This window comes from Nelusetta ayraudi, unplaced genomic scaffold, assembly GCF_046127955.1.
Source record: "Nelusetta ayraudi isolate G7.1 ecotype Tasmania unplaced genomic scaffold, CSIRO-AGI_Nayr_v1 ptg000089l, whole genome shotgun sequence".
Taxonomy (NCBI): domain Eukaryota; kingdom Metazoa; phylum Chordata; class Actinopteri; order Tetraodontiformes; family Monacanthidae; genus Nelusetta; species Nelusetta ayraudi.
Genome location: NW_027466139.1, coordinates 1,238,853 through 1,261,531, shown reverse-complemented (window position 1 = coordinate 1,261,531; position 22,679 = coordinate 1,238,853). Strand labels below are relative to the sequence as shown.

The 22,679-nt window shown below is 44.2% G+C and overlaps 2 protein-coding genes across 2 annotated transcripts; both read right to left on the bottom strand.

The window, feature by feature from the left end:
• Positions 1-3,795: 3,795 nt before the first annotated feature.
• Positions 3,796-17,264, bottom strand: hhat (hedgehog acyltransferase). The gene is given in 13 exon segments (XM_076046184.1): positions 3,796-3,928; positions 3,931-3,957; positions 7,535-7,679; positions 8,061-8,262; positions 12,094-12,129; positions 13,509-13,659; positions 13,901-14,078; positions 14,274-14,486; positions 15,651-15,845; positions 15,937-16,050; positions 16,284-16,348; positions 16,505-16,654; positions 17,118-17,264. Coding segments are annotated over 12 exon segments (1,503 nt in total). The 5' UTR covers positions 16,626-16,654; positions 17,118-17,264; the 3' UTR covers positions 3,796-3,872.
• Positions 17,265-17,796: 532 nt separating this feature from the next.
• Positions 17,797-22,188, bottom strand: myoz1a (myozenin 1a). The gene is made up of 6 exons (XM_076046215.1): positions 21,934-22,188; positions 20,162-20,248; positions 19,720-19,907; positions 19,248-19,530; positions 18,640-18,793; positions 17,797-18,562 (listed from the first exon to the last, which is right to left on the bottom strand). The coding sequence occupies exons 2-6, from the start codon at positions 20,244-20,246 to the stop codon at positions 18,331-18,333; spliced, it is 942 nt and encodes a 313-aa protein (XP_075902330.1). The 5' UTR covers positions 20,247-20,248; positions 21,934-22,188; the 3' UTR covers positions 17,797-18,330.
• Positions 22,189-22,679: the final 491 nt, after the last annotated feature.

Genomic DNA, 22,679 nt, shown 5'->3' with positions numbered 1-22,679 from the left:
TGACTTTGTCTGCGAGCTGAGGCCTAATCTCCGTTCAAACACGTCTCTTAGCAGATGATCATTTCCAAACAATAAACTGGAGCACGGTTTGTAGCATCGGGATATCGGCTGTTCTCATATCCACAATTTCTCCCTCCGACATGTGTAACATAAAACAATCAGCGATAGTTCTTTCAAAATGACGTACGTTTGCTGCAGCGTCACTCGTCGGCATGATCAATGGTGTGCATCTGTACCAGACGAAAGCCTGCTGGAATTAGCCCAGGGTCCAGCTTCAGACATTAGTACTCGGTCTATGACATGAAGACAATCTCTTAGCACATCGTCCAACAAACTCCAGCATGCGCTCATGTCACTCGGTATCATGACACAACTTTCATTCAGCCAAGTACAAAAGAGAAACTGCAGACTGGACTTTAAAACAAACAAACAAACAAACAAACAAACAGACAAAAAAAAATAAAATCAGCAAAGCCAAGTACCAAGTATAGTTTTGAACAGACTGGGCGGGCAGTTAGAACAATTATAGCCGAACAATTGAGTTTATCGTCTTTTTTGCTTTTTTTTTTTTTTTTTTGTGTGTGAAGTGAAATCAAACCTCCACTCGGTCAGTTTGATATGTGGACAAACCAAGAACTGGCGTCGGTGACGCAGGGAACTAATTCATCACCAAACCCTGAGAAATCCATCCAGTACCAAGTGTTTACAAAATCAAGTCAAGCAGCCACGAATGTTGTTTTTACAAAATAAAAGGAAATGCAATAATTTCGGATTTTGAATTGTTCCACTAAACTTTATAAGCTAAAAAAAAAAAAAAAAAAGAAATCATCACAATTTCAAAATGCATTAAAAAAAAAAAAAAAGTTTAAAAATCAGGCAAGGTGACCAAAAAGCCCAGATGAAAGCAGAGCTTCACCGTCATCTCAGTCGACGCAGCCTTTCACATGGCAAAGAATCACCATAAGTCTATATTATTCATCATCCGTATGGATAATTGATGTTGCCTGCGTGTCTCTTCTCTTAACAAGACAGGCTGAGACGGACACAGCTGGGAGCAGGAGAGCATCTTTATATTGGCCATCAAAGATTCAGCTCCTGGAACTGGGGCTCGTCGGCTCAAAAAAGGGAAAACACGTTTTGTCTCAGGCTGCTTTGTGGGTTTGAGAGAAACAAAAGCAGAGCAGGGCAGTCAAAGGAAGACTTCAATAATAAACACAGTGTGACGTTACACTCAGTCCTGATGAACAAACTCTTCAGAAACAACCTTAAAAAAAAAAACATTAATAAGTCACTGAACTAAATTTAGTTTATTTATAATTTATTACTTGACACTAATTGATTATGACTGAAACCCCTTGAATAATTGAACACGTCAAACTCCGGATTGTTTTTCATTTTTCTCTGCCCAATACAGCCACCGTTTCGCTCCACAGATGACGCAGATGAATGAAATAATTTGTTTTATAGATATTTGAAAAAATATATAAATATATATACGTATGTATGTATATGTGTATGTATGTTTACATACATATATATGCATTTATATGTATGCATATATAAAAATATATGTATATATAAGCATATATATGTATATATACATTATGTAAGCATACATACATAAGGACATGCATATGTATGTGGTTTAGTTTTAGATTGAAAGATGGAGCCAAGCACTGTTTTTGAACATTAATTGTGTGGAGTCCATCTCAAATAAAAAACTAACAAAAAAAAAACAACAAACTGGTCACTGGTGTGGCAAGAGGCGGATATTTTTTATTTATTTATTTTTTTTTCGCAAGCTGATGGAAGTGTTACTAAAACGGGATGCGGCCGCACTCCATTCCAAGACGAGGTCCTTGAAAGCAATATGTAGCCTAGCGGCCTGCTGCTGCAGCATGAATTGACAAACAGCCCCCCCCACCCCCCCCCCCCAACCCCCCAGTTCATGGACGAAGCCCCGGCGCCGTCGTCTCACAGTAAACCTTTGAGAAGCATGCGACACTGTGCCTTCATGTTGTAACCCCACTGTTGGCCAGCAGCGAGAGAAGCAGCCTTAATAATAAACAATCATTAATAATCAATATCCAAATTAGCCGCCGCTCCCGTTGGATCAGATCAACTATTTTTGTGGTCAGCCGAACCCTCCAAACAGCTGCCGAGTGCTGATCCCATAAGTCTGTACGGTATATACTGTATGTATTCATATGCACAGCTTTGTACCTTTTTAAAGGTCCAGTTTGGGGGATATAGTGACCTCTAGTGGCGTGTTGAAACACTGTCATAGCTCATATCAAATCCAGGCTCTTTAAGTTTTGTAAATTAAAAAGAAAATCTTACTTCATGATTTATTTATTTATTTATTTATTTATTATCAGCTTTCATTCACTCAGAGAGTTGAAGCAGTGTTACAAACCATTAACATGTCGACGCTACATCCTGCACACCGGACCTTTGAAGAGGGAAAAGGGAAAAGCAGGAAAGGCTTGAATTGTCTGTATGGTTTCAGTAATATGCACATGCCTCTTTGTTCACACGTCGTCGCGTGATGAGAACTGTAACTTTTCAAGCACAATTGGAACTCTTTGTTATGGACTGTGGTACACCGTACTATTCCTAATAAATATTTTATACATAGAGCCCCGCTCGTCATTTCTTTATTATTTATTTTTCTTTCCAAACAATCTGCCCGCGACCTTCGGGGGAGCCGGCCGGACCTTCGGACGGTCGCTGTCTCAGCAGGTGTATTCTCCCGCTGATCTTCTTAGTCGCGATAAAACCTCACAGTTTTGTGCTTATTTAAGAGGATTCAACACACACACACACACACACTCACACTCACACACACACACACACAGCAGCGGCTCACATTGATCCTGCTTAGCGCCACTCGAGATGTGTGATAATCCCGAGAACAGAAATCAACTAATGGAACCACTTGAGGTTCATCAGGGCGCCGATATTAATTCATTCATCCGCCCGCAAAAAGTCTTGGTTATGGTGAGAAGGTTTTTTTTTTTTTTTTTAATCGCTTTTTTTTTGTCATCGGGGATGAAAATGACAGAAGGACGTCCTTGGATGCAGTGGCTTCGGCCCAACAGTCGGAGCGCTGTTGGGAAAGATGACGTGTTGAGGCTTTAATTGCGTTTCAGGGTCCGCTTGTGTGTTTTTCGGCTCTAGCTGAACAGAAAAAAAACAAAAAAACCCGGGTGTGGATGACTCGCAACAATAATGACTGGATTCACATTCAGAGTCACCAACCTTCAACTGCAGGGGCTCAACACAAATTTTTTTTTTTTTTTTAATACAAACAAGGGCTGAATCACTGCGTAGTTGACATTTGGAAAGGTAGGATGGTGACAGACACACACACACACACATTTCACAATTTTGAGTGTGTGTGTGTGTACATGTGCACAAGAACATATATTAACGTTTCATTTGAATAAGCAGGCTTGTTAACTTTGTCCCCTTTTTGATTCCAAGATTAAAGGCGTCTGTCTGACTGTCTGTCTGTGTGCAGTTCCACGCTCTGAAGACTTTGGCTCCGTCGAGCCCCTTCTCTCCGGAACGAGTCTGTGATGAATTTTTCACGGAAACTTCAGCGCAGACCGCCACTGCCGGCCCCTCTGAGCGAGTCGACTGCCGGCCTCTCGGGTCGAGAAAAGTGGCGACTCAGCTGCTCCGGATCCAAGGTCTGGACGGGTTTGTGTGGCGGCGCTCCAGCTTCACCACGGAGGCTGGCAAAGCTGGACTCTAGCTGTCTGTCCGTCCGTCTGTCTGTCTGTCTGTCTGGTGGTGGTGGTGGTGGTGGTGGTGGTGGTGGGGGGGGGGGGTGGGATTCTCACCCACTAATGCAAAGTCAAGGTGACTCACGGCGGGTAAGAAGTCCACTCGATTCCAATCTGGGCGAAGCAGTAGAGAAAGCCAGCATGGGCGGGGCCACGCTGGAGCAGCCTGGAGGGGGGGGGGGGGGGGGGAGAGAGTGAGGGAGGATTGTTTTTTTTAAATGCTTTGAAAAAGTTGCATTTTTCATCATGTCAAGCACATCGAGTTGCCTTGTGTATGAAATGCACTCCATAAATGAAGCTGCCTTGCTTTGCCTTGTGTGCGCAGGCCACCGTAGTTCACTGGCAAACTCAGGAGAGGGAGGAGGAGTGAAAGAGCGCTGCAATGTGAAATATAACCACTGGATGTCGCCGTTTCTTCTTCAAAAACTCCAAATGTTACACACTACTTAACCTTTAGGAAATTGAAGGTGTTGCGGTTGTAATATTTGTAAGTGTTGGATCTCATATTGTTGCATTGTGGCTCTATTTATATTTGCGTCTTGCGGGGAGCGGGTCAGGACAGCTGTACCAACTCAGCAGCCTCCTCCTCCTCCTCCACCTCCTCCTGCGAGACTGGCTCGCTTCCAGCTTATCTCGCTAACCTGCACCTGCACCCACAATGCCTTTCAATGCTCTATTCTTTTTTCCCATTCATGTCCAAATCTAATTCGCATACACGCGGGCCGCTTCGCACTTTGCACGCCGTTTCCTCTTCCGCCGGCAAACGACAGACTTTGCATATTTTTTTTTTTGAATATATCTTTTTAAGAGCCGACAACGGCAACAACAATGGAGTCAAAAAATAGCAAATAGAATTGTTATTGTGAACTGATTGCTCTCCCTATTTCCAGTTTCACGCAGGCTTTTTTCTTTTACTCGTTTTTTTTTTTTTAAATGACGCATCTCGCACGGCCAAGTCTTTTTCTTTTTTTCTTAAAAAAAACAACAAAAAAACAAAAAAGACAATCTGGTGCGAGGACGCGCCGTTTGACTTTGAGCAAAAATCCTGTCTTAGTGCCAAGACATGCTGATGATTTGTCTTTGCAGGCGTGTAAACTTCATTATCGCCACCAGTGTGAAATGAATGGGCAGTTCCAGGCCTCCGACCAGGAGGAGGAAACACAACCTCCGCAGTTTAGCGGTTTTCATCCCCAGGAAAGTCACCAAACGAGGGGAAAAATGGGACTTTTTTTTTATTTTTTTTAAAAACACCGCTTCGCAAAGACACTTTAGCTCGAGTCGACCGGATTTTCTTTTGGTTTAAATGAATGCTATTTGGCCAGCGCTGCCATTTGAACAGATATGAGCGAGACCCAATAAACATTGCCAGATCTTGACCCCACAATTAAGTAGGAGACATTGCAGCAATTTACTATATCACAATATCAAACAGGATTAAAAAAAAAACACTTAACATTTAAAATTTTTTTTAAATCATGAAGTCGAGGAATTGGTATTAAACCACAAGAATTATAGAAACATTCTAGTAAACCATCAGGGAGTGCCCTCCATTTATTCTATTCTTTTTTCTTTTTTTTTTTATCACTACAGTGCGAACATCCCTATAGAGGGAACTAAAAGTGATTCTCACTCTCATCCAGAGTCCAGCATCTAAATAATTCAGCTCATAAATGGTATTTTCAAACACCCTGTCCTTTTTTAGGGCGCTGTTCACTTATTTACGCAGCATCTACACTGCAGTGTGTGTGTGTGTGTGTGTGTGTGTGCGCGAATGGGGCCAAGATGCTGGAGGAAGCCCGTCCTTCCGCACAATTTGCCGGTAAAGCAGCTACGCATCCAACTTTTCCTTTCATCGGCGGAGAAGTGGAGCAGAAGCAGGTCACACGGAGGCATGTGGCACGTTTGTCCGTTTGCTCCAGAGAAGCTGGAAAATCCTGGCGAAAGGTGAGACAATCGTGGAAAAAAACAGTCGGAAGAACTAATTTACTATCACCAACAAAAAGAAAAGAGGACGAGACGAAGCACACCAGTGAGACTAAGATAAAAAAAAAATATGAAATACTGACAATGGCAAAGCAAAGTGAGGTTTTTTTATGCGTTGACCACAATTTATGATTTCAGGAGCGACGCCTCCGACCGGCCAGACCAACAACGAGCCACCTGCCCAGCAGGCGAGGTAAATGACTGGATGACCAGCATTACTTATCCTTAAGCACCTTAAGGTGCTGGTAGGAAGAGACGCCATCCATTAATTACGCTCCCAGAGGAGCCAGAGTTTAATTCCACTTTCAAAGGAAGTCAGCAAAAACTTTTCTGGCATCAAATAAAAGCTGCAGTTGAAATATTAATGGGCCCGGAACTATGCCAAACTCACAGAATTTACCAACAATAATCTGTGTCTGGAGCCAGTCAGCGATCTCCTGTCTCTACTGTCTTCCAGGGGCTCTGACGAGGGCGGGACTCTGGGTCGCCGGACCACCAGGTAAGAGGAGCTGCTGACAGGTGGAGTGATGAGATCAAATCTGCCAGTTAACTCCCAGAGGTAGGAGAAAACGTCCCACCCTTCTTCTGCCTGCGCCACGTCTTCACACTGCTCCGTGCCAACCAGCCCTCCAAATTAAAGAACACAAGCTTCCACTCAGGAAAGTTCATCATTTTTTTTTTTTTTTTTTTGAATAATTGATTCATGTCGATTAATTTGTTGTTTCAGCACTAAATTCCACCTCGTAATCAAGTAATCATGTGACTAGAACTTTTAGGTTGTAGCATTTGCGTGTTTCTTCTGTGTTTTTGGGTCACAAGTGACAATTATGTATAAGAAACATGCAAAACTTTGACGAGCCAAATAAAGACACCGGGAGCAAAAAAAAAAAAAAAGCTGGAGCTGGCACAATCATGGAGCAGATGTCTCCGTTTAGGAGTGTCTTCCCGTGCAGATGCATTAAAATGCCCCAATCTAAAGCAGAGCCTCGGCAGACAGCAGCACTGCTGCTGAATATACAGAGTGAACGGAGGCCTTTTCTCATCACTTCACACCGTACAGTCTCGGTTCCAGGAGAGTACAGACATTATGTTGAATGTCAGCTACAGCAAATTGCATCGATTTGCATTTGAGAGAAAAAAAAAACTTGACGCAAATAAACACGGAACAGGGGAGATATTTCAGGTTCATTTGTATAAGCGTGGCCTCTTGGAATTAACTTAAAGCTCCCATATGATGCAGTACTGACTTTACATGTGCTTTATAAGAGTCATCAGTGAACTCAGCGGGGATGAGAAAATCCTACTTTGGCTTCTTTTACTGGCTCCACTTTCAAGGCATTAAAATGCACATTTCTGAAAATATGTGCCCTTTGTGAGCTCATAAAGGGTGCGTATACCTCTCCCCAGCCAGTTGGTTGTTCTGCCCGGTTGTAAACAGAGGGCTAAATCTGCCGTTTCCTGGGGAGTCGGACAGCGACTTTGGATCATGAAAGCTGAAGACGCTCTCGGCCACCACGGACCTTCAACGGTCGTCTGCGTGAATTGTTGTTTTTTTTGGATTCACCACTGCAGGCTGTCTGCTAAGCATCTCATCTCGCGATGATCTGATGGCAGATTTTTAATTGGATATTCCAACGGCGGAGACAGAAAAAAAAAAACAACAAAAAGAAGCAAGAAGAAGCAGCGCCGGAGACAATCTGCAAAAACTAATAAGGGCAAATATAAATCCCACTGACTGAGTGTTGCTGAAGGCAATTTACCTTGAACGAAGACACGCTTCCAGAACACTCTGCCAACATGTGTCCCCCCGAGGAACATCAGATTAGAGAGGATGAGCATGGCGGTGGAGCAGGCGGAGAGGAGGGCGAAGCAGCGCCTCTCCATCGCCGCGGAAAGATTCCGCTCCTGGGAAATCAGGAAATAAAGAAAGAAAGAAATAACGGAGGAGCCGTGAGAGATTCTCACCATTAATCTGACGGGGTTGGGGGGGGGGGGGCAACAAGGTACCTGGCACTAATGACCTGTGAGCAATCATAAACCAGCAGGATTACACTGCGTGTCACCAAACCTTATTAGCGTCCTGAGAAGGCGGAGCTTTTCTTGGCTGGAGGCCACGACAACAGGCAGCAAACCAAGAATACATGTACGGTGTATATTAAACTCAAGTGTGCAATACTCGGAGCTTTGGGAGCACAAACGGCGACATGAAGTGGTAACATCATCTACTGCAGCGTCTTTGAATCTTTGAATGAATGCTGCTCTCTTCCCGGCGCTGCTCACACTTACGACGACGGAGCGGACGAAGGATGAGGCCAGCAGAGACCTGAGGCCGTGCTCCAGCAGCAGCCCGCCGCAGTTCATCAGCGCCCAGCGCCGCAGGTAGTCGTGGCCGCCGTGCCAGAAGCAGACGAAGCCGAAGGCCGCTGCGGTGGAGAGCAGTTTGTGGAAGGGGCCGCGGTGTGAACCCCCCAGCGGCACGTAGATGTATCTGCACAGTCAGGACACAAACAACCTCTTGCTTGCTTGCTTTTACTTACTTATTATTAGGCTGTAGTTAAAAAAAAAAAAAAAAAAAATGTCACAGCATCTTTAAAGATTAGAGGCTGCCTTAAAAGCAGTGAACCCAAGCAGATATAAAAGGAGCCTCGGGGTTGAAAATAAGCACCGCAACCCACCGGCGCACATCAATTATCTTGTCTTGTTTATTGATTTTTGATCAAATAAATGCTGGCCTGTCGTCTGCTGCTGCTGGAGTGGACGGGCGGCGGCGGCGGGGGGGGGAGGTCATAAATCCTTTGGAGTAGTTATATCGCTGCAACTGGGTTAATGTGTCCTGAGTGGAAACGGTGATTCACAGCAAGCAGCCACCAGACTGCTGCTGTAACTCACACATGCAAAAGCAGCCGCGCACACCTTCTATGTATGCATGGAGTCACAAACCTCCAGACAAAACTCCTGCATGGAATTCTCCTGTGTCCTACAATCAACATTTTGTGTGTGTGTGTGTGTGTGTGTGTGTGTGTGTGTGTGTGTGTGTGTGTGTGTGTGTGTGTGTGTGCGCGCGCCCCCACACGTGGTGTATAATGTATCACCGTCGGCGTGCGAAAGCGGCTGCACGCGGCGAAGAATAATGGTGGCGGATATTGCAGGGAAGCACGTCCGTCCCAGAGGTACCTGAACGCTCCACGCGCCGCCTCACCCGTCTCACCCACCCGACACAGAACATGGCGCTTTGTGTCCGCTATCGCTGAGCTGGGAACTAATTATGTCGGGCACCCTGTGGCTAATCAATGTTCCTGAAAGATGAGCCAGCATTTGGCGAGCCTTTAAATAGAGTGACCGGCCTGCACAGGGAGGGCGAGGTGTGGGGGTGTAAGTGGGAGCCACGGCAGATGGGTGGGGGGGTTAATGATTGGAGAGAATCAAACCGAATACCTAAACATACCGAGGAGCTGCTCCCGCTGTCTCAAAACCAAACAGACTGACTGGAAATAAGCGCTGACAGATGGCCGGCGTGTTTGGAGACAAAGTGACGGCTTCAGGTTCAGGATGTTGTTACTGTACACGGCAGCAGATTGTTGAGACGGATCGTACAGAACCGCACAAATCTCCATGTCAACGCAACACTCTGGCTGCAACTTTCTCCATTTAAAGGTCCAGTGTGTTGGGAGAACGGAGGAGGTTAGTGATGGAGTCCCTCATGGGTGCGTTCTAGGACCACTCCTCTTTAACATGTGACCTCTTGGTAATACCGTTAGACGGCATAACATCAGTTTCCACTGTTATGCGGACGATACACAGTGATATCTGTCATTTAAAGCCGATGAAGCTCATCAGTTCGTTGAATTAGAAACTTGCCAAAGTGACATCAAAACGTGGATGATGCAAAAGCTTCCTGATGCTCAACAACAGTAACAACTGATTATTGTGGGCCAAGGGAGCTTAGAGACAAATCTTCCAATGGTCAAAGTAGTTTAAAAAAAATACTATGTTTGCCTCCAATAATGCTGGAAGAAACCTTTGGGGGTCATTTTTGACCAGGACCTGACATCAACTCCCATATTCACATACACAGCAAGGACAGCTTTTTCCATTTAAGAAAGATTAACAAATGTTGATTGATTGATTGATAAATAAGAACTGTTCCATAGGTAGTATATTAAGCTTTGACCAATATAAAAATCATAAATCAAGCCAAGATTTACACACTAAACCATGAGGTGCACTCACAAGACTCCTCCCACCCACTCATTTACCAATCAACGACTGTCTCACAACCCACGAGTGCTGTGTGGCCCTGACTGGCTGCAGAACTACACACGAAGGCGCCTGCCTGAGTGTGAAAGGGGGCAGAAGCTGAGACAACACACCACAGCATAAAATGTGACGCTGGGAGAAGTTCAGCCACACTTGGCTGCCCGGGGAGACGAGGTGCCATCCAGTGACCCCGTCTAACACCTCCGCACTCGTCTGGGCCTCTTCAGACTCTTCCAGCTGAATATCCAGCACTGCATTAAAGCCTCTTTAGCAAGAAAAAAAAGCACTCCGGCAAGGAGGGAACGCGGGAGCGCCTGTGTCACCGGCTATCACTGTTGCATCTGCACGTCGGGATAATTGCGAGCGGAGCCATTAGTAGGAGGAGGAGGAGGAGGAGGAGGGTGGGTGAGAGGGAGGTGGGGGGCAGAGGTGTTTCCACTGGACACTTTAGAATGGAAACCTGCATCTGCGGTGCGATCCTGTGGATTGTTGGTGAATTAACTGGAGCCACTTGTGCAGTCTGACATCCTGGTCGCAGGCTGGCGTGAGGGTCAATGCTGTCGTCAAGACGGCACCAAGCAAGACTATAATCAAGACTAGAGTAGAGAGCATGGAGATCCAGACCGGACCAAGACTTTATATATCAAAGAGAAATCAAAAACATAATAGAAAAAAATTAGCAGTATCTTTTTAAATTCCAGTTTGCTTTTCAATGGAACAGAAACATCCAAGGCTCAGAGGTAAAAACGGCTCTGAGGTCGAGACGAGGCCGAGACCCCAAAAGACCAAGAACTGCAACACTAGCGAGGGGAGCGTGCACACTTATGCACCAGCGCAATAATATTAAAGAAATTATAATGACCAAATAGGCAGGAAAAGGGGGTGTGGGTGGGTGGGTGGGTGAGTTTCTTTCTGACGACCGCCTATAAACGCAGCAACGCTTCCTGGACCACGAAGCCCCGGCAGGCTGCACTGCTCAGCCAAGTGTGTGTCATTAAAGAGGGGGCGAGGGGTTGCAAACTAATAAGGTACGTTAACCAAAGCACAAGTGAGCAAACACATAATGTAACAACTCCCCCCACCACCCCCACCACCACCACCACCACATTACATATGCACATATTAAACGAGGAGGCATTTCTCCGAGGGTGCGGAAACGCTGGAGCACGACGCAGCAAGTGTCTGCTGACACGGTGCAACAACCTCATCATCATGAGAAAGCCGGGGTGTAAATGCAGCCGCTGTGTCCATTACGCAGGGAAAAAAAACACAAAACAAAGCAAAAAACAAAGCGTGGACGGACAGCCGGCCGAGAACGGCTGGGTCGTGGTTTTTTTTTCCCTCATTGGTTACGTAAGGTTAATTCACTGACAAGTGGCGCATTGTGCCAGGAATTTGTATTTAAATCAAGTGTTAGAGAAACGCATGCAAATAAAGTCTGAAGGCAGCCGAGCAGGTGGACGCTGAAGATAGGATTCTACAGTTTCACAGAGTGTTGAAAGGTCCCTTATTGTGCTTATTTTAGCTGTTTTCCATTTTCCATTGTGTGTTTCAGTGGAGCAGCCTCGCACAAGTCAAACTCTGGAGCCTTCCACAAAACAGCATATTTAGCCCGCTGTTTACAGCCTCCTGCTAAAATGCTGGATTTTGGGCTTATTTCTGAAAAAAAAAAAAAAAAAAAAAGATGCTCTGGCCTGGACCTTGTGGTCTAACCTAGTAATCTGAGGCAGGCCTTTGAATCCCCTTTGTGACATCACAAAAGGCCGCTTTCCAGAGCTGCTTCTGGAAAAAGGAAGCAAGCAAAAGTATCAAAGGAGGTCTCTCTCTCTCTCTCTCTCTCTCTCTCTCTCTCTCTCTCTCTCTCTCTCTCTCTCTCTCTCTCTCTCTCTCTCTCTCTCTCTCTCTCTCTCTCTCTCTCTCTCTCTCTCTCTCTCTCTCTCTCTCTCAGCGTGCGTCTGGAGCCGCCGCGTTGGAAAACACAGTCAAAGTGAAATTTTTTGCATAAGACTGGAGCTCTAATAGCATTAGCCTGTCCGCCCGCCGCCCGTCGAGCACCTCTTACCTGATGAGCCATCGATACAGACCCTCGTCAAAGTGCCTGAAAGAGATTAAAAATAGGAGATCTTAGTCACAAATCTCCATAATAATGTCCCTCTCAGTATGCAACACCTGAGCGCCGGGCTGCGTGTGAGCGGAGGCGCGTTAAGTGCATTTGATCTCTGCGTCTTTGTTCCCCTTTTTTCCTGGTTGAGAAGATTAGAGGGGGGGAAATGGGCATCTTGTTTGTATGTATATTTATTTATTTATTTATTTATTTGTGTGCTGCCTGGAAACCGAAGACCCCACCCACCCCCGCCCCTTTCCGACCCTCCTCTTCCTCACCCCCTGTCTTCCTCCTCCGCGATGTCGTTGGACAGCTTTATGCATTCCATCAATGTTGTCAACGGTGGCCAGCTCAGCACACAGGCTTGGGATTGGAGTGCATGGGTGTCAGCACATTGGTCAATCTCCTCTACAGTCAGCGCTTTATTTATTTATTTATTTTTTAAACTGTACAGCTATACTTACTTGTATTTTATACAGGCGACAGTCAAAGTCGCTGCTTTTTTTTTTTTTTTTTGTCCTTCTGAGCAGTTTTTTTTTATTTAAATATCCAAAAACACAAACATTTAAATTGCATGCAAATAAACTGAACAAAACAATTTCAGCATTAGAGCCAAAACATGTTATATAAGTTACAATCATTGTTCCTGCTCCTTTCGTATTAATAGTCCACTGTTAAGAATTTTGTAAATGCTGATTTTATACTGTACCTTCCTTATCCTCCACTTGAAGCGGGAAGATTTTGCTTTAACATGAAGTTTATTAAGTCAAATAGTTGTGAAGGCTTTACTGTGATTTGACAATGTGAAATAATCTCATTTAAAATATATTTAACAATCGTCTTTCACAAATAACTGTGTGTGTGTGTGTGTGTGTGTGTGTGTGTGTGTGTGTGTGTGTGTGTGTGTGTGTGTGTGTCTCTCTCTCTCTCTCGTGCTAAATACTGACGTACACAGCAGATCTGGCTTCTTCTTTTCACATTTAGAACATGTTTTTTTTCTCGCTTTTATGTGGCCCATTAACGAGAATATCTTCCAAAAAAGATGAAAGAATGATTGCTTCCTTCAAAGACACCCCTGGTGAACAGGGAGACGTCCTTGGTCTCATCCGAGCACAACTGTGCTGTGTTGCTGCAGAGGTGACCTGTTGCTCTGATTGCCGCTAATGACGGGAGAGGATGAGACAATTCAACCCGAGCGTCACTGGGAGCACTTGATGTTCTTGACCTTAAACGTACCTTTTTTTCTCTCGAGGGTACGAGCGACTCGTCTGCTTTTCCCAGACAGCAAAGTGCTAATGCCACCAGATTTTTTTTTTTTTTTTTTTTCTGAAATGCTGCGTTATGTAGTCTGTTGCGCGCGGCACGATCCCTACCTCCACATCCCAGTGAAGCTGTGCATGATGCTGACGCAGCGAGGGAGCTGCGGGGGAACGATTTTATCGAGCGTGGCCAGCATGCAGGGAAGACCAAACAGCACCAGATACTTGACGTAAAAGAACTGGACCAGGGCCAGGGCCAGACCGCCTGGGACACAAAACCAACAGCATCGACATGAGATGGAGATTTCATTACTTTAAAGAGGATCTTAATAGAAAAACATGTTAATAGCACAAAGATAAAGTACGATTAAAAAGTGAATGAATTCTTTGATGTGACAGACAGTGAGGTTTCAGAACCAACCAAATCGTCATCTAAAGTGGAAACTTCAAGTTTTTCGGACGCATCATCAAAGTAGAAAAACCCAGACGGATGAATGAAGGCGTACCCAGAGCCCAGGGAGGGAGAATTTCTAAGTAGGTCTCATTAGACTGGATGGCGTGCATGTACATGACGTGGATCATGTATTCCGCCAGGCACCACCACGCCGCGATCCGTCCCGATCTGAGCGCCACGTAGCTCAAAGCGGACGCGTTGCCGTCACTCGCCTCAGCGGGCCGCTGCATCTGCCACAGGAAGAAAGGGAGGCGCGTTGTCAAAAAGAGGTTGCTTAATACATCAAACAAATACCAGAGGGATAAAAAGCCAACGCACTCAGGCGTGCTTCAAAGATGAGAGGTACAGGGTTGAGAAAAAGGGGGTTTATTTGACAGACGACAACATGATGTGACTGACACCGAGAGCCGCTGGTGTTTGTTTACCTGCTCCACGTAGTCTTTGTACGTGATGACGGGCCCGTTGTAGAAAAACGGGTGATAGAAGGTGTACGAGAGCAACCAGCAGAGGCTCCGGGCTCCGTCGCGGCCCGCCGGGCGCCAGCAGTGGTCCAGGCCGAAGCTGACGAAGCGCAGACCGCAGACGGCCACGCTGAAGAGCAGCAGATAGTGTTCCTCCTCCGTCTGGTACCAGCCTCTCTAGGTAACGGGAGGAGAGGAGCCAATTATTTTCAACGCATTATCTGGGGGAAACTTTCCAGTGAACAATCCTGACAGCACCGACGCCAGGATTTCTGCAAAGCCGTTATCTGAAATGTGACACTTGCTAAAAATGAGAACATATATAAGCGAGTGGTTGCTAAAGAAGTGTCAGCACAAGTCTGAGACCTCTGCCTAATGAGGGGTCTTTATTAATGACTGGAGCCATGATTCCAGCCATTCTAGAAAACAGGTCCCAGCCACTGGTGTGTGTGTGTGTGCGTGTGTGCGTATGTGTGTGTGTGTGTGCGTGTAGACATTTCTCGGAGCTTGCACAGATCTGTCAGGTCCATTTTTCTTGTTAAACCCCCCCCCTCAATTGTACAGTTTCTGACTGAGGCGTTTCGTGCCTGGCTCGGTGCTGCACAGTTAAACGGTGCTGACAACACCTCAGCTCGACTGAGATGTCAAGAGTGAGTGTTTACATCAAAGTATACATTCAGAAAAAAAAGACCTTAACATCCGATTGGGGATGAAATTGTAATGTTTCTAAAGCCTGTGGCTTGCGTAGCGTCAATTTAATGTTTGATCCACTTTCACTGCAACAAACATTTGTCTTTTGTACATAGAAGAAATTAGTTTTGGCTTCAAGGCTCCATGTAAAATAATAATAATGACCATTTTAGGCAGAAACAGATAGTCAGCAGATATACTGTATCCTTTGGTATTGAAATTCAATCAAGTAAAGAAATTAAATGAAGCAATAAAGTAATAAAAGAAGTAAAAGAAAAAAGTATGTACCGGTACTATAGTATATTTTCTGACACGTAAGATATTTGTATAGCCACGCCAAGGGCCCAACATTTAAGTGTTCTTTTAGTATATTCTGCCCTCTAGTGTTTTTATTTAGTATGGCATATTTAAGATGAAATCAAATCATAGAAAAGGAATGAGCAGGCCATCAGAGATTCCTTGGCGTTTTTCCACAGCATATTATCAGAAATCTAACTTGATATTTTCGGACTTACAAAAAACTGTCTTTCTATTTTTTCATTTTGTGATGAAAATATGTTTATTTGTCTGTTAAATCCTCAGCAGGACAAAAAAAAAAGAAAAAAAGAAAACACCCTCTGGTGGCATTATTACCCAGATGGTGAAACCCACCTGAACATCTTGAAGTGGCTGGATGTAAAGTGTGGAGAGCAGCACCAGGTTACAAGCCCAAGACAGAATGGGCTTTCGCAGCAGGGCCACAGAGAAGGACAGGCCCAGATGTAGCAGCAGCACACTCACGCCTTTAATCCCCAGCACTCTGCCGGCAGCCAGGAATCCATATATTGTCAGTGCTTGTACCCGAAACTGTTGACGAAACATCAGGAAGGTGCTCAGGATAAAATGTCTTTCCACTGGAGAGTAATAATAACTGCAGCAGCAGGGGCCCTCTCTCTACCTTTGGGCAAAAGATGCTCATCAGTCTCGATGTCACGCCATGACCGATTAGAGTCCACAGTAACGATTTCTTGGCCCACTCGGTCCAGAAACTCCATTCAAAGTCCAATGGATCCTGATTAAAAAATAATTTCAACCATTCAAAAATACCCGACAGCATCTTATAGGACCCTTTGATCAAACCCGTATCAATTCAATTCAATTATCAAGTTTCTTATGGAGAAAAACTGATCAACTTCCAGACAACAAAAATAACATTCCCCCCCCCCCCCCTTATCTTCTTGGGAACGCCACCACTTTGATTTTTCACTTTCATGCGCTGAATATTTTTCCTAATTCCAAACTTACCCTTTTATAACCTTCAAGAAGACCCCTTTCCAGTTGAAATTCCCTCTGCAATCTTGCTTCATGCTCTGAAGTGGCAAAAAAGAATTTTAAAATTCTGGCTGAATTCATAATTTGTTTTTAATTACAATACAGTTCAATCAAGCTCTCATACAATATATGTGGGATATTTGAAAACTTAAATTTCACACTTCATAACGTTTACTATCTAGCACTCGGGCTACCTTTGGAAAACTTGTGCAGGTGGTAGAAAGAGTAGAGGTGAGAGCCAAAGGACAGCACCCAGTACGCCAAGACCTCCGTCCGTGGCAGGGGTGCCCACGGCGTCTTCGCTTTGGGTGTCATCGGGTGAAATCACCATGTCAGAAGCACACCTGCAAACAGTCACAGGTAAATATTTTCCACTTAAAGAACTCAACAGGGCTGTAGAAGGCGAGAGAGACTCGCTACGCTAGTTCCTTTGTCAGTGGCATCCACGGAGGCGGAGTCACCAGTTAACACGGGCACCTCTTCGCCCGAAACACCAGGCTCGTCTTCAAGAAACTGTGATTTTTACAATCTGTCGCGGCAGCAGCAACTGTACTCTTATAAAACAGCAGCATTAAGTGAAAGTGTGCCGCAATATGACTCTGTAACAAGACCAGCGATGCCAGTAAACTGCTTACGGGCGCATTTGGGTTATTTCTACGTTGTTAAGGCGCCTTGAAAACCTCCCAAACAGCGCAACACTCCGGCTAACTAACGCTTAGCCGAGCTAAGCTAATCAAACACACTGCAGTGAGCGGCAGCTGCGACAGAGCTGACGCTCAGCCGAGCTCAGCGACGTGTTGCCCTTACCTGCACACTGTCAACGCCGGGACGGTAAAGACTGCATTATTACGAGAGCAAATATCAAACATTCAAAGGTGGTGGGCCGTTCTTCTTCTTGATTTTGGAATGAAGTCTGAAAACTACTTCGGAGATCATGTCTGCCCCCAGCTGTTCTGGTGGTATGCTCACATTTGTGTTAAAGATTTGGTGTGCACGACATGTTCCCAATGCTGAAATGTCAACTTTACAACTCTAAAAAAAAAAAAAAAAAATGTATATATATATATATATATATATATATATATATATATATATATATATATATATGTATATATATATATATATATATATGTATATATATATATATATATATATATATATATATATATATATATATATATATTTATTATTATTATTATTATTATTATTATTATTATTATTATCTCCTGAAATACTTATTCAAGTATTTTAGTTTTTATACTATGAGTGCTTTCAATCAATTCAATTATTAAAACGCTGGAAAACCACAAAATGTTCTTCTGACAATCCAAACGTGGCAAATATTCAACTGACAGTTTGACAAGGATGAAAAAAAAGTGAAAGATTCCTGTTACTGATTTTCTTCAACCCGTAAATCAAATATTGCGCCGACATCTCAGCCCATCCAATTTATCACGAAAATGTAATTCATCAGACAAGACAGCTATCACAGTTTGAAGGAGTTTATTGAGGGGGAAGTGTGTTGGCAGATAAGGTTGCGTGTATGTATGCGCTGATGAGACCGTTTAGGTTCAGTTCTATAAAGCCCAAAAATGATCTGTGAAATAAATGACAAATAGCAAACATGATGAAGTCATATTAAGACATCAGGCTCATGAGTAACATAAATCAGTCCTTCATACATTATTCATTCGTTTCTCCCTGACAAGGTCTGCAAATTCTCACCATCTTTTCTGAAATTGTATTTCTACAAATAAACATTTAATTCCTCACCCACCAATAACATCTAAACCTTGTTTCTCCTCTTTACAACCACATACAGAGCAAGCCAAAGTCATGGCCTCCACCTGTTTTTGCTTTTCGAAATTGAGAGATTTCGATTCACTAATATAAGAGTTAACTGTCAGTTCATCTATCGCAAGCGTGTATGTGCATGCTAAGGTGGAGACACGCATTCATGCCCCGCGTGACTTTGAGCCAGTGTGCAGCAGGTGTAATCACAGAATGAATATTTATGTCTTCACAGCTCGTCTGTCTCCTCAAAGGGCACAGCCTCCGCCTCCACGTGAATGGAACTGGGCTCGCCGCTGCCCATCCAGCCAATTGGCGTGCGGTTGAAGGAAGGCCGGCAGCCGACGTCGTGCTGGAATACCACGGCCGGTTCCGGCTCCGGCTGGGGCACCTCGGCTTCTGGCAGCTGGAATTTCATGAACTGTTTGGCCTTCTCGAAGCCGCCGTAGGGCATGGCACACCTGGCAGGTGAGAGGGTTGATCAGAACCTCTGTTGAGTACACAGCAATTATAAAGGCCAGACCAGAAGAGAGGGTACTTGTTGAAGGTTTTCCAATTTGGCGTGTCCGTTGGCTTGATGGGACCAGGCATCGATGTCTTGAGAGTAGCGATCAGATTTTGGTCACCCTTCATGGCTTTCTCCCAGGGAGACACGTAGGATGATAAAAGAGCATTCTTCTTGCCTTGTCCTCCTGAAGGAAAACACACCCAAATATTCACACTCCTCTGTATCGCAAAAGTTATGTGGGTCACAAGAACATGGTAAAGTTAGAACAACATGAGTGTTTATGGCTAATTTAAGTGAAAAGCAGCCAACTACAGCGCATGACCAAGTTTAAAACTTTAACAACTTTAACCCCCATAAGAGAAAATGTAGACAAAGTCAGACAAAACATTCCACACGCCTACTATAGGGCTATAAAGGACCACAATGAAAGACAGTCGGCTGTATGAAACGAGACAGCTCGTGTCTCATGGTCTGAAGAGCTGCATAAAGGTTGTGGAGGTAATACTTGTATGTATATGCAGCTATCTCCTTAAAACACGTATTTTTGAAAGTGTTTCTTTTAATACTTTGTGCATGCACACACTCTAGGATTCTATGTAACAAATACATCATTTGAAATGTCTAAAAATGATACCAGCCTTTGAGTGAGGACGATGTTCCTCCTCCCACTCCTTTACCAGCTTGGTCACCTTCACCGCCTTCACCTCCTGCTCCTCCTGCTCCTCCTGCTCCTCCTGCACCGCCTGCTCCGCCTCCCGCACCTTTGCTCCCAGGCTTGGGGGGAGGCACGGGGGCCCCTCCAGGATACAGACCCACAAAGTGCAGTTTTCCAGAATCTTTGCTTAGAAAATGCCCCCCAACATTAATCATCTGGCCGCTTATCTGCCCACCCAGAGAGGGGACAAACTTCTGGAGGTTGTCCTGAAACACAAACAATATTGATTTGCCACACTGAATTTCCTTTTGCTGATCAACCAGCTTCTTCAGGCTGTTAGGTTTTATCATTCAAACTAACTCACAAGTAGTGATTTTTATTTTAGCTCACCATCAACAAAAACAACCTCTGATATGTGTTGTTTTCAAGCATATTTAATTCCCCTATGCTCTCACCGTAGACTCACTGCTGAAGACGTCGGGGTTGTTCTCGTAGATGAAGTTCTCCACCCTCTTCTGCCTCATCTTGAACATCTTGGAGCCTTTGTTGCCCAACAGGGACAGCTCCTCCAGCATGATGTCTCTGGGCGTCTTGATCTTTGTCCCCAGGTTAAACTCGGACGCCTCAGGGTCCGACTCGTACTCTGCCGGTAAGAAACACATCAACAGAAAACCGTGATGTTTCCATGCTTTCATTTGACACCCATGGACATTGGTCCCGATGTGAATAAAAGTTTACATCATTAATCACCTTAATTTAGAACACAGATAAAGATTGATAAAAATCCCCATTGCCTATGACATTTTTTTTTTTTGCTTGTTTTGTGCTTTTCACCTTTTTCACTTAGAATGTACATAACTGTAGATTCCCCTGACTGTGTTCAGTTGGGTGTCTTACCATCCTGAGCAACATGAGACAGGTCGGTTACAATCTTGGAGATCTTTTTCCTCTTGTATAGTGGCGCAGGTGTTCCCAGAGGCATTGCTGGAGGTTCAAAACAGAGCATAGCAGTAAAATATATTCACACATTCAAAAATGTTTGGATTTAATGAAGTAGCTACATTTAAAGATACGCTAAGACAGTTAGCAATAAAGACTTTTTTTTTAAATCAAAAACAGACAATGTATTATGTATGTTTAGAGTACAATTAGACATACAATTTATGCACACATTTTTTTAAATTCACTATATAAACAAATTATAAATACATTTAATACAATAAAAAATAATTAATGCTCCACTCTCCAATATTCTCTCCAATTGACAGTTCACAGTTGTCAGTATCGCGAACAACCCCTGCAAGTCGGACTTGAATACATCAAACAGCAGACAGACAGACACACAGACAGACGGCGTGGTTTCCAAATCATTTTTCAAGTTCAAGTCAGATGTCAGTGGCCTCAGATGCCCAGCATTCCCCTGGGAAACAGATGTCTTTACCAACACATAGCTCAACGTGTATTTCAGTTTTGTTTGGGGGACAGAAGATCTGCACATCGCCTGCCAGTCAAACATAAACAGAGACTAAATCATGTCGCTGATCAAGGCTTTCTCTTGCTATTTTCTTTGACATAGACTTAGATGGGCCTGCTACTTCATGAATTAGAATAGAAATCCACCTATCCTAATTAAAGTAACCATACTTTGCACCAGTTATTCAAACCAACTGGTCAAAACCTAAAGATATTTAATCAGTTGCAGTTTGCAGTCACCGATCAGCTTTTATTGAATTTGGTGATTAAGTGTGTTTTAGTGCATTGCATTTATCAGAGGTTTCAACCCATCCACTATAGTTTATAGGATGATGTATAGGATACTGTCATGTTTTTACATTCTGCAGTTCAACGTGGAAACGTGTTTGCCGAGGAAACAGCTGCAAAACCGTCAGATGTTCTTTCTGGATATCACTCTTGAAACATTCAGTATCGCTTTCTTGCTCGGATTCTGTTGTGTTAATGTTATGCCGTGCACCTCAGTGAGTTTCTTCAAGGCGCAGTCAAATGGCAAAACATCTCATCACATCACATCCCCTTGGCTGTAACTTAACCCACTGCAGCTATTTTTGAAAGCTGTTTTCAGCCAAGACATTTCAGCGACATGAAATGGCATCATTCCCCTATCGAATGGACCTGACGGCACTGTTCAGGGCAGAGCACACGCCCCCGGAGGCAACAGAAAGGCAATTCTAACTAGACCTTTGTTAGAGCAGGTGTGAGATGTGCAGGAGTTGTCAGTGTTAGCGTGAAGGCTTTGGATGTTTTCATCGTCTCAAATAACTTTGAGCTTAGCGACCTTTTTAGCTGGGATTAATCACTCCACCCTCCTGTCAGAGTTTGGTACTGTCACATAAAATCTTTGCAACGCCCACAGAGACGGGTGGCCATCTCATTTGCACATTCCTTTGTTCATTTTGAGATGTAACAAAGAGCCTAAAAGCAGCAAAAGTAACTTCTGCAGAGGCATTTTTGTTAAAGGAGTGAAAAGAAATCTCTCTATGAACAAAGTCATGCAGACTTTTAGGTTTCAGTAGCGCATTTAAAAAAAAAAAAAAAAATTCACACGAGTAGCGCTTTTTGCAGTTTTTATAGCAGTCAAAAATTAAAATAAAATGAAAGCTATTGATTGGTTAGTAGAACAAAGCACACCAATGGGATGCTGATTTACTCACCGGGATTTTTGTCGTACACCTATAAACACCAGACAGAGAAGAGGAGACCCAGGCTCAGTGTCGTGATCTCGATCACAAGATTACAAATCCCTCAGTGCCTCTGACCCCATGTACGGCTGGACCCAGGTCCAGAGGAATCTAAAAAAGAAAAAAGAAAAGCCCACCGTACGTTCAGATGTCAAATCTTGCAGAGGGGTGGAGTTGTGGGTAGCAGCGGTGTTGGTGCAGTGTTGGTGTCAAGACAGGGTAGAAGGACGAGGTTGAGTCTAGGTGTGTGAATAGGGAATAGCGTGGGGGGGTCATTAGGCAGGGGGCGAAGTCTCTGTTGGCCAGCTAAATGTGCTGATGGGGATATTAGAGGAACAAAATCATACTCGCAGATGGTTCAGAAGACTATATTTAGAAGCACAGAGGGAGGGAAACAGAACTCAGCCATAAGATAATCTCAAAGGACTTGGGTTGTGTTAGAGCCACACAGGGACACTGGCACTATGGGAGAGTATAGAATGAGCGAGTGGACTGTGGTTGAGCATATAGTGCGTGTGAACACCAAGGGCGTGTGGGTCTGCGGGTCCTATTAAAGTAGAGGGAGAACGTCTCCCCTGCATTATACTGATAGAAATATGGCTTTAAAATGTGACTATGAGGACTATGAAAAATATGACTGTGAATAATTTAAGGAATGCTTTCAGATCGTACATTCTGAAGTACATTTTGTTTTGCAATGTGGAGTTTCGACAGGTCGC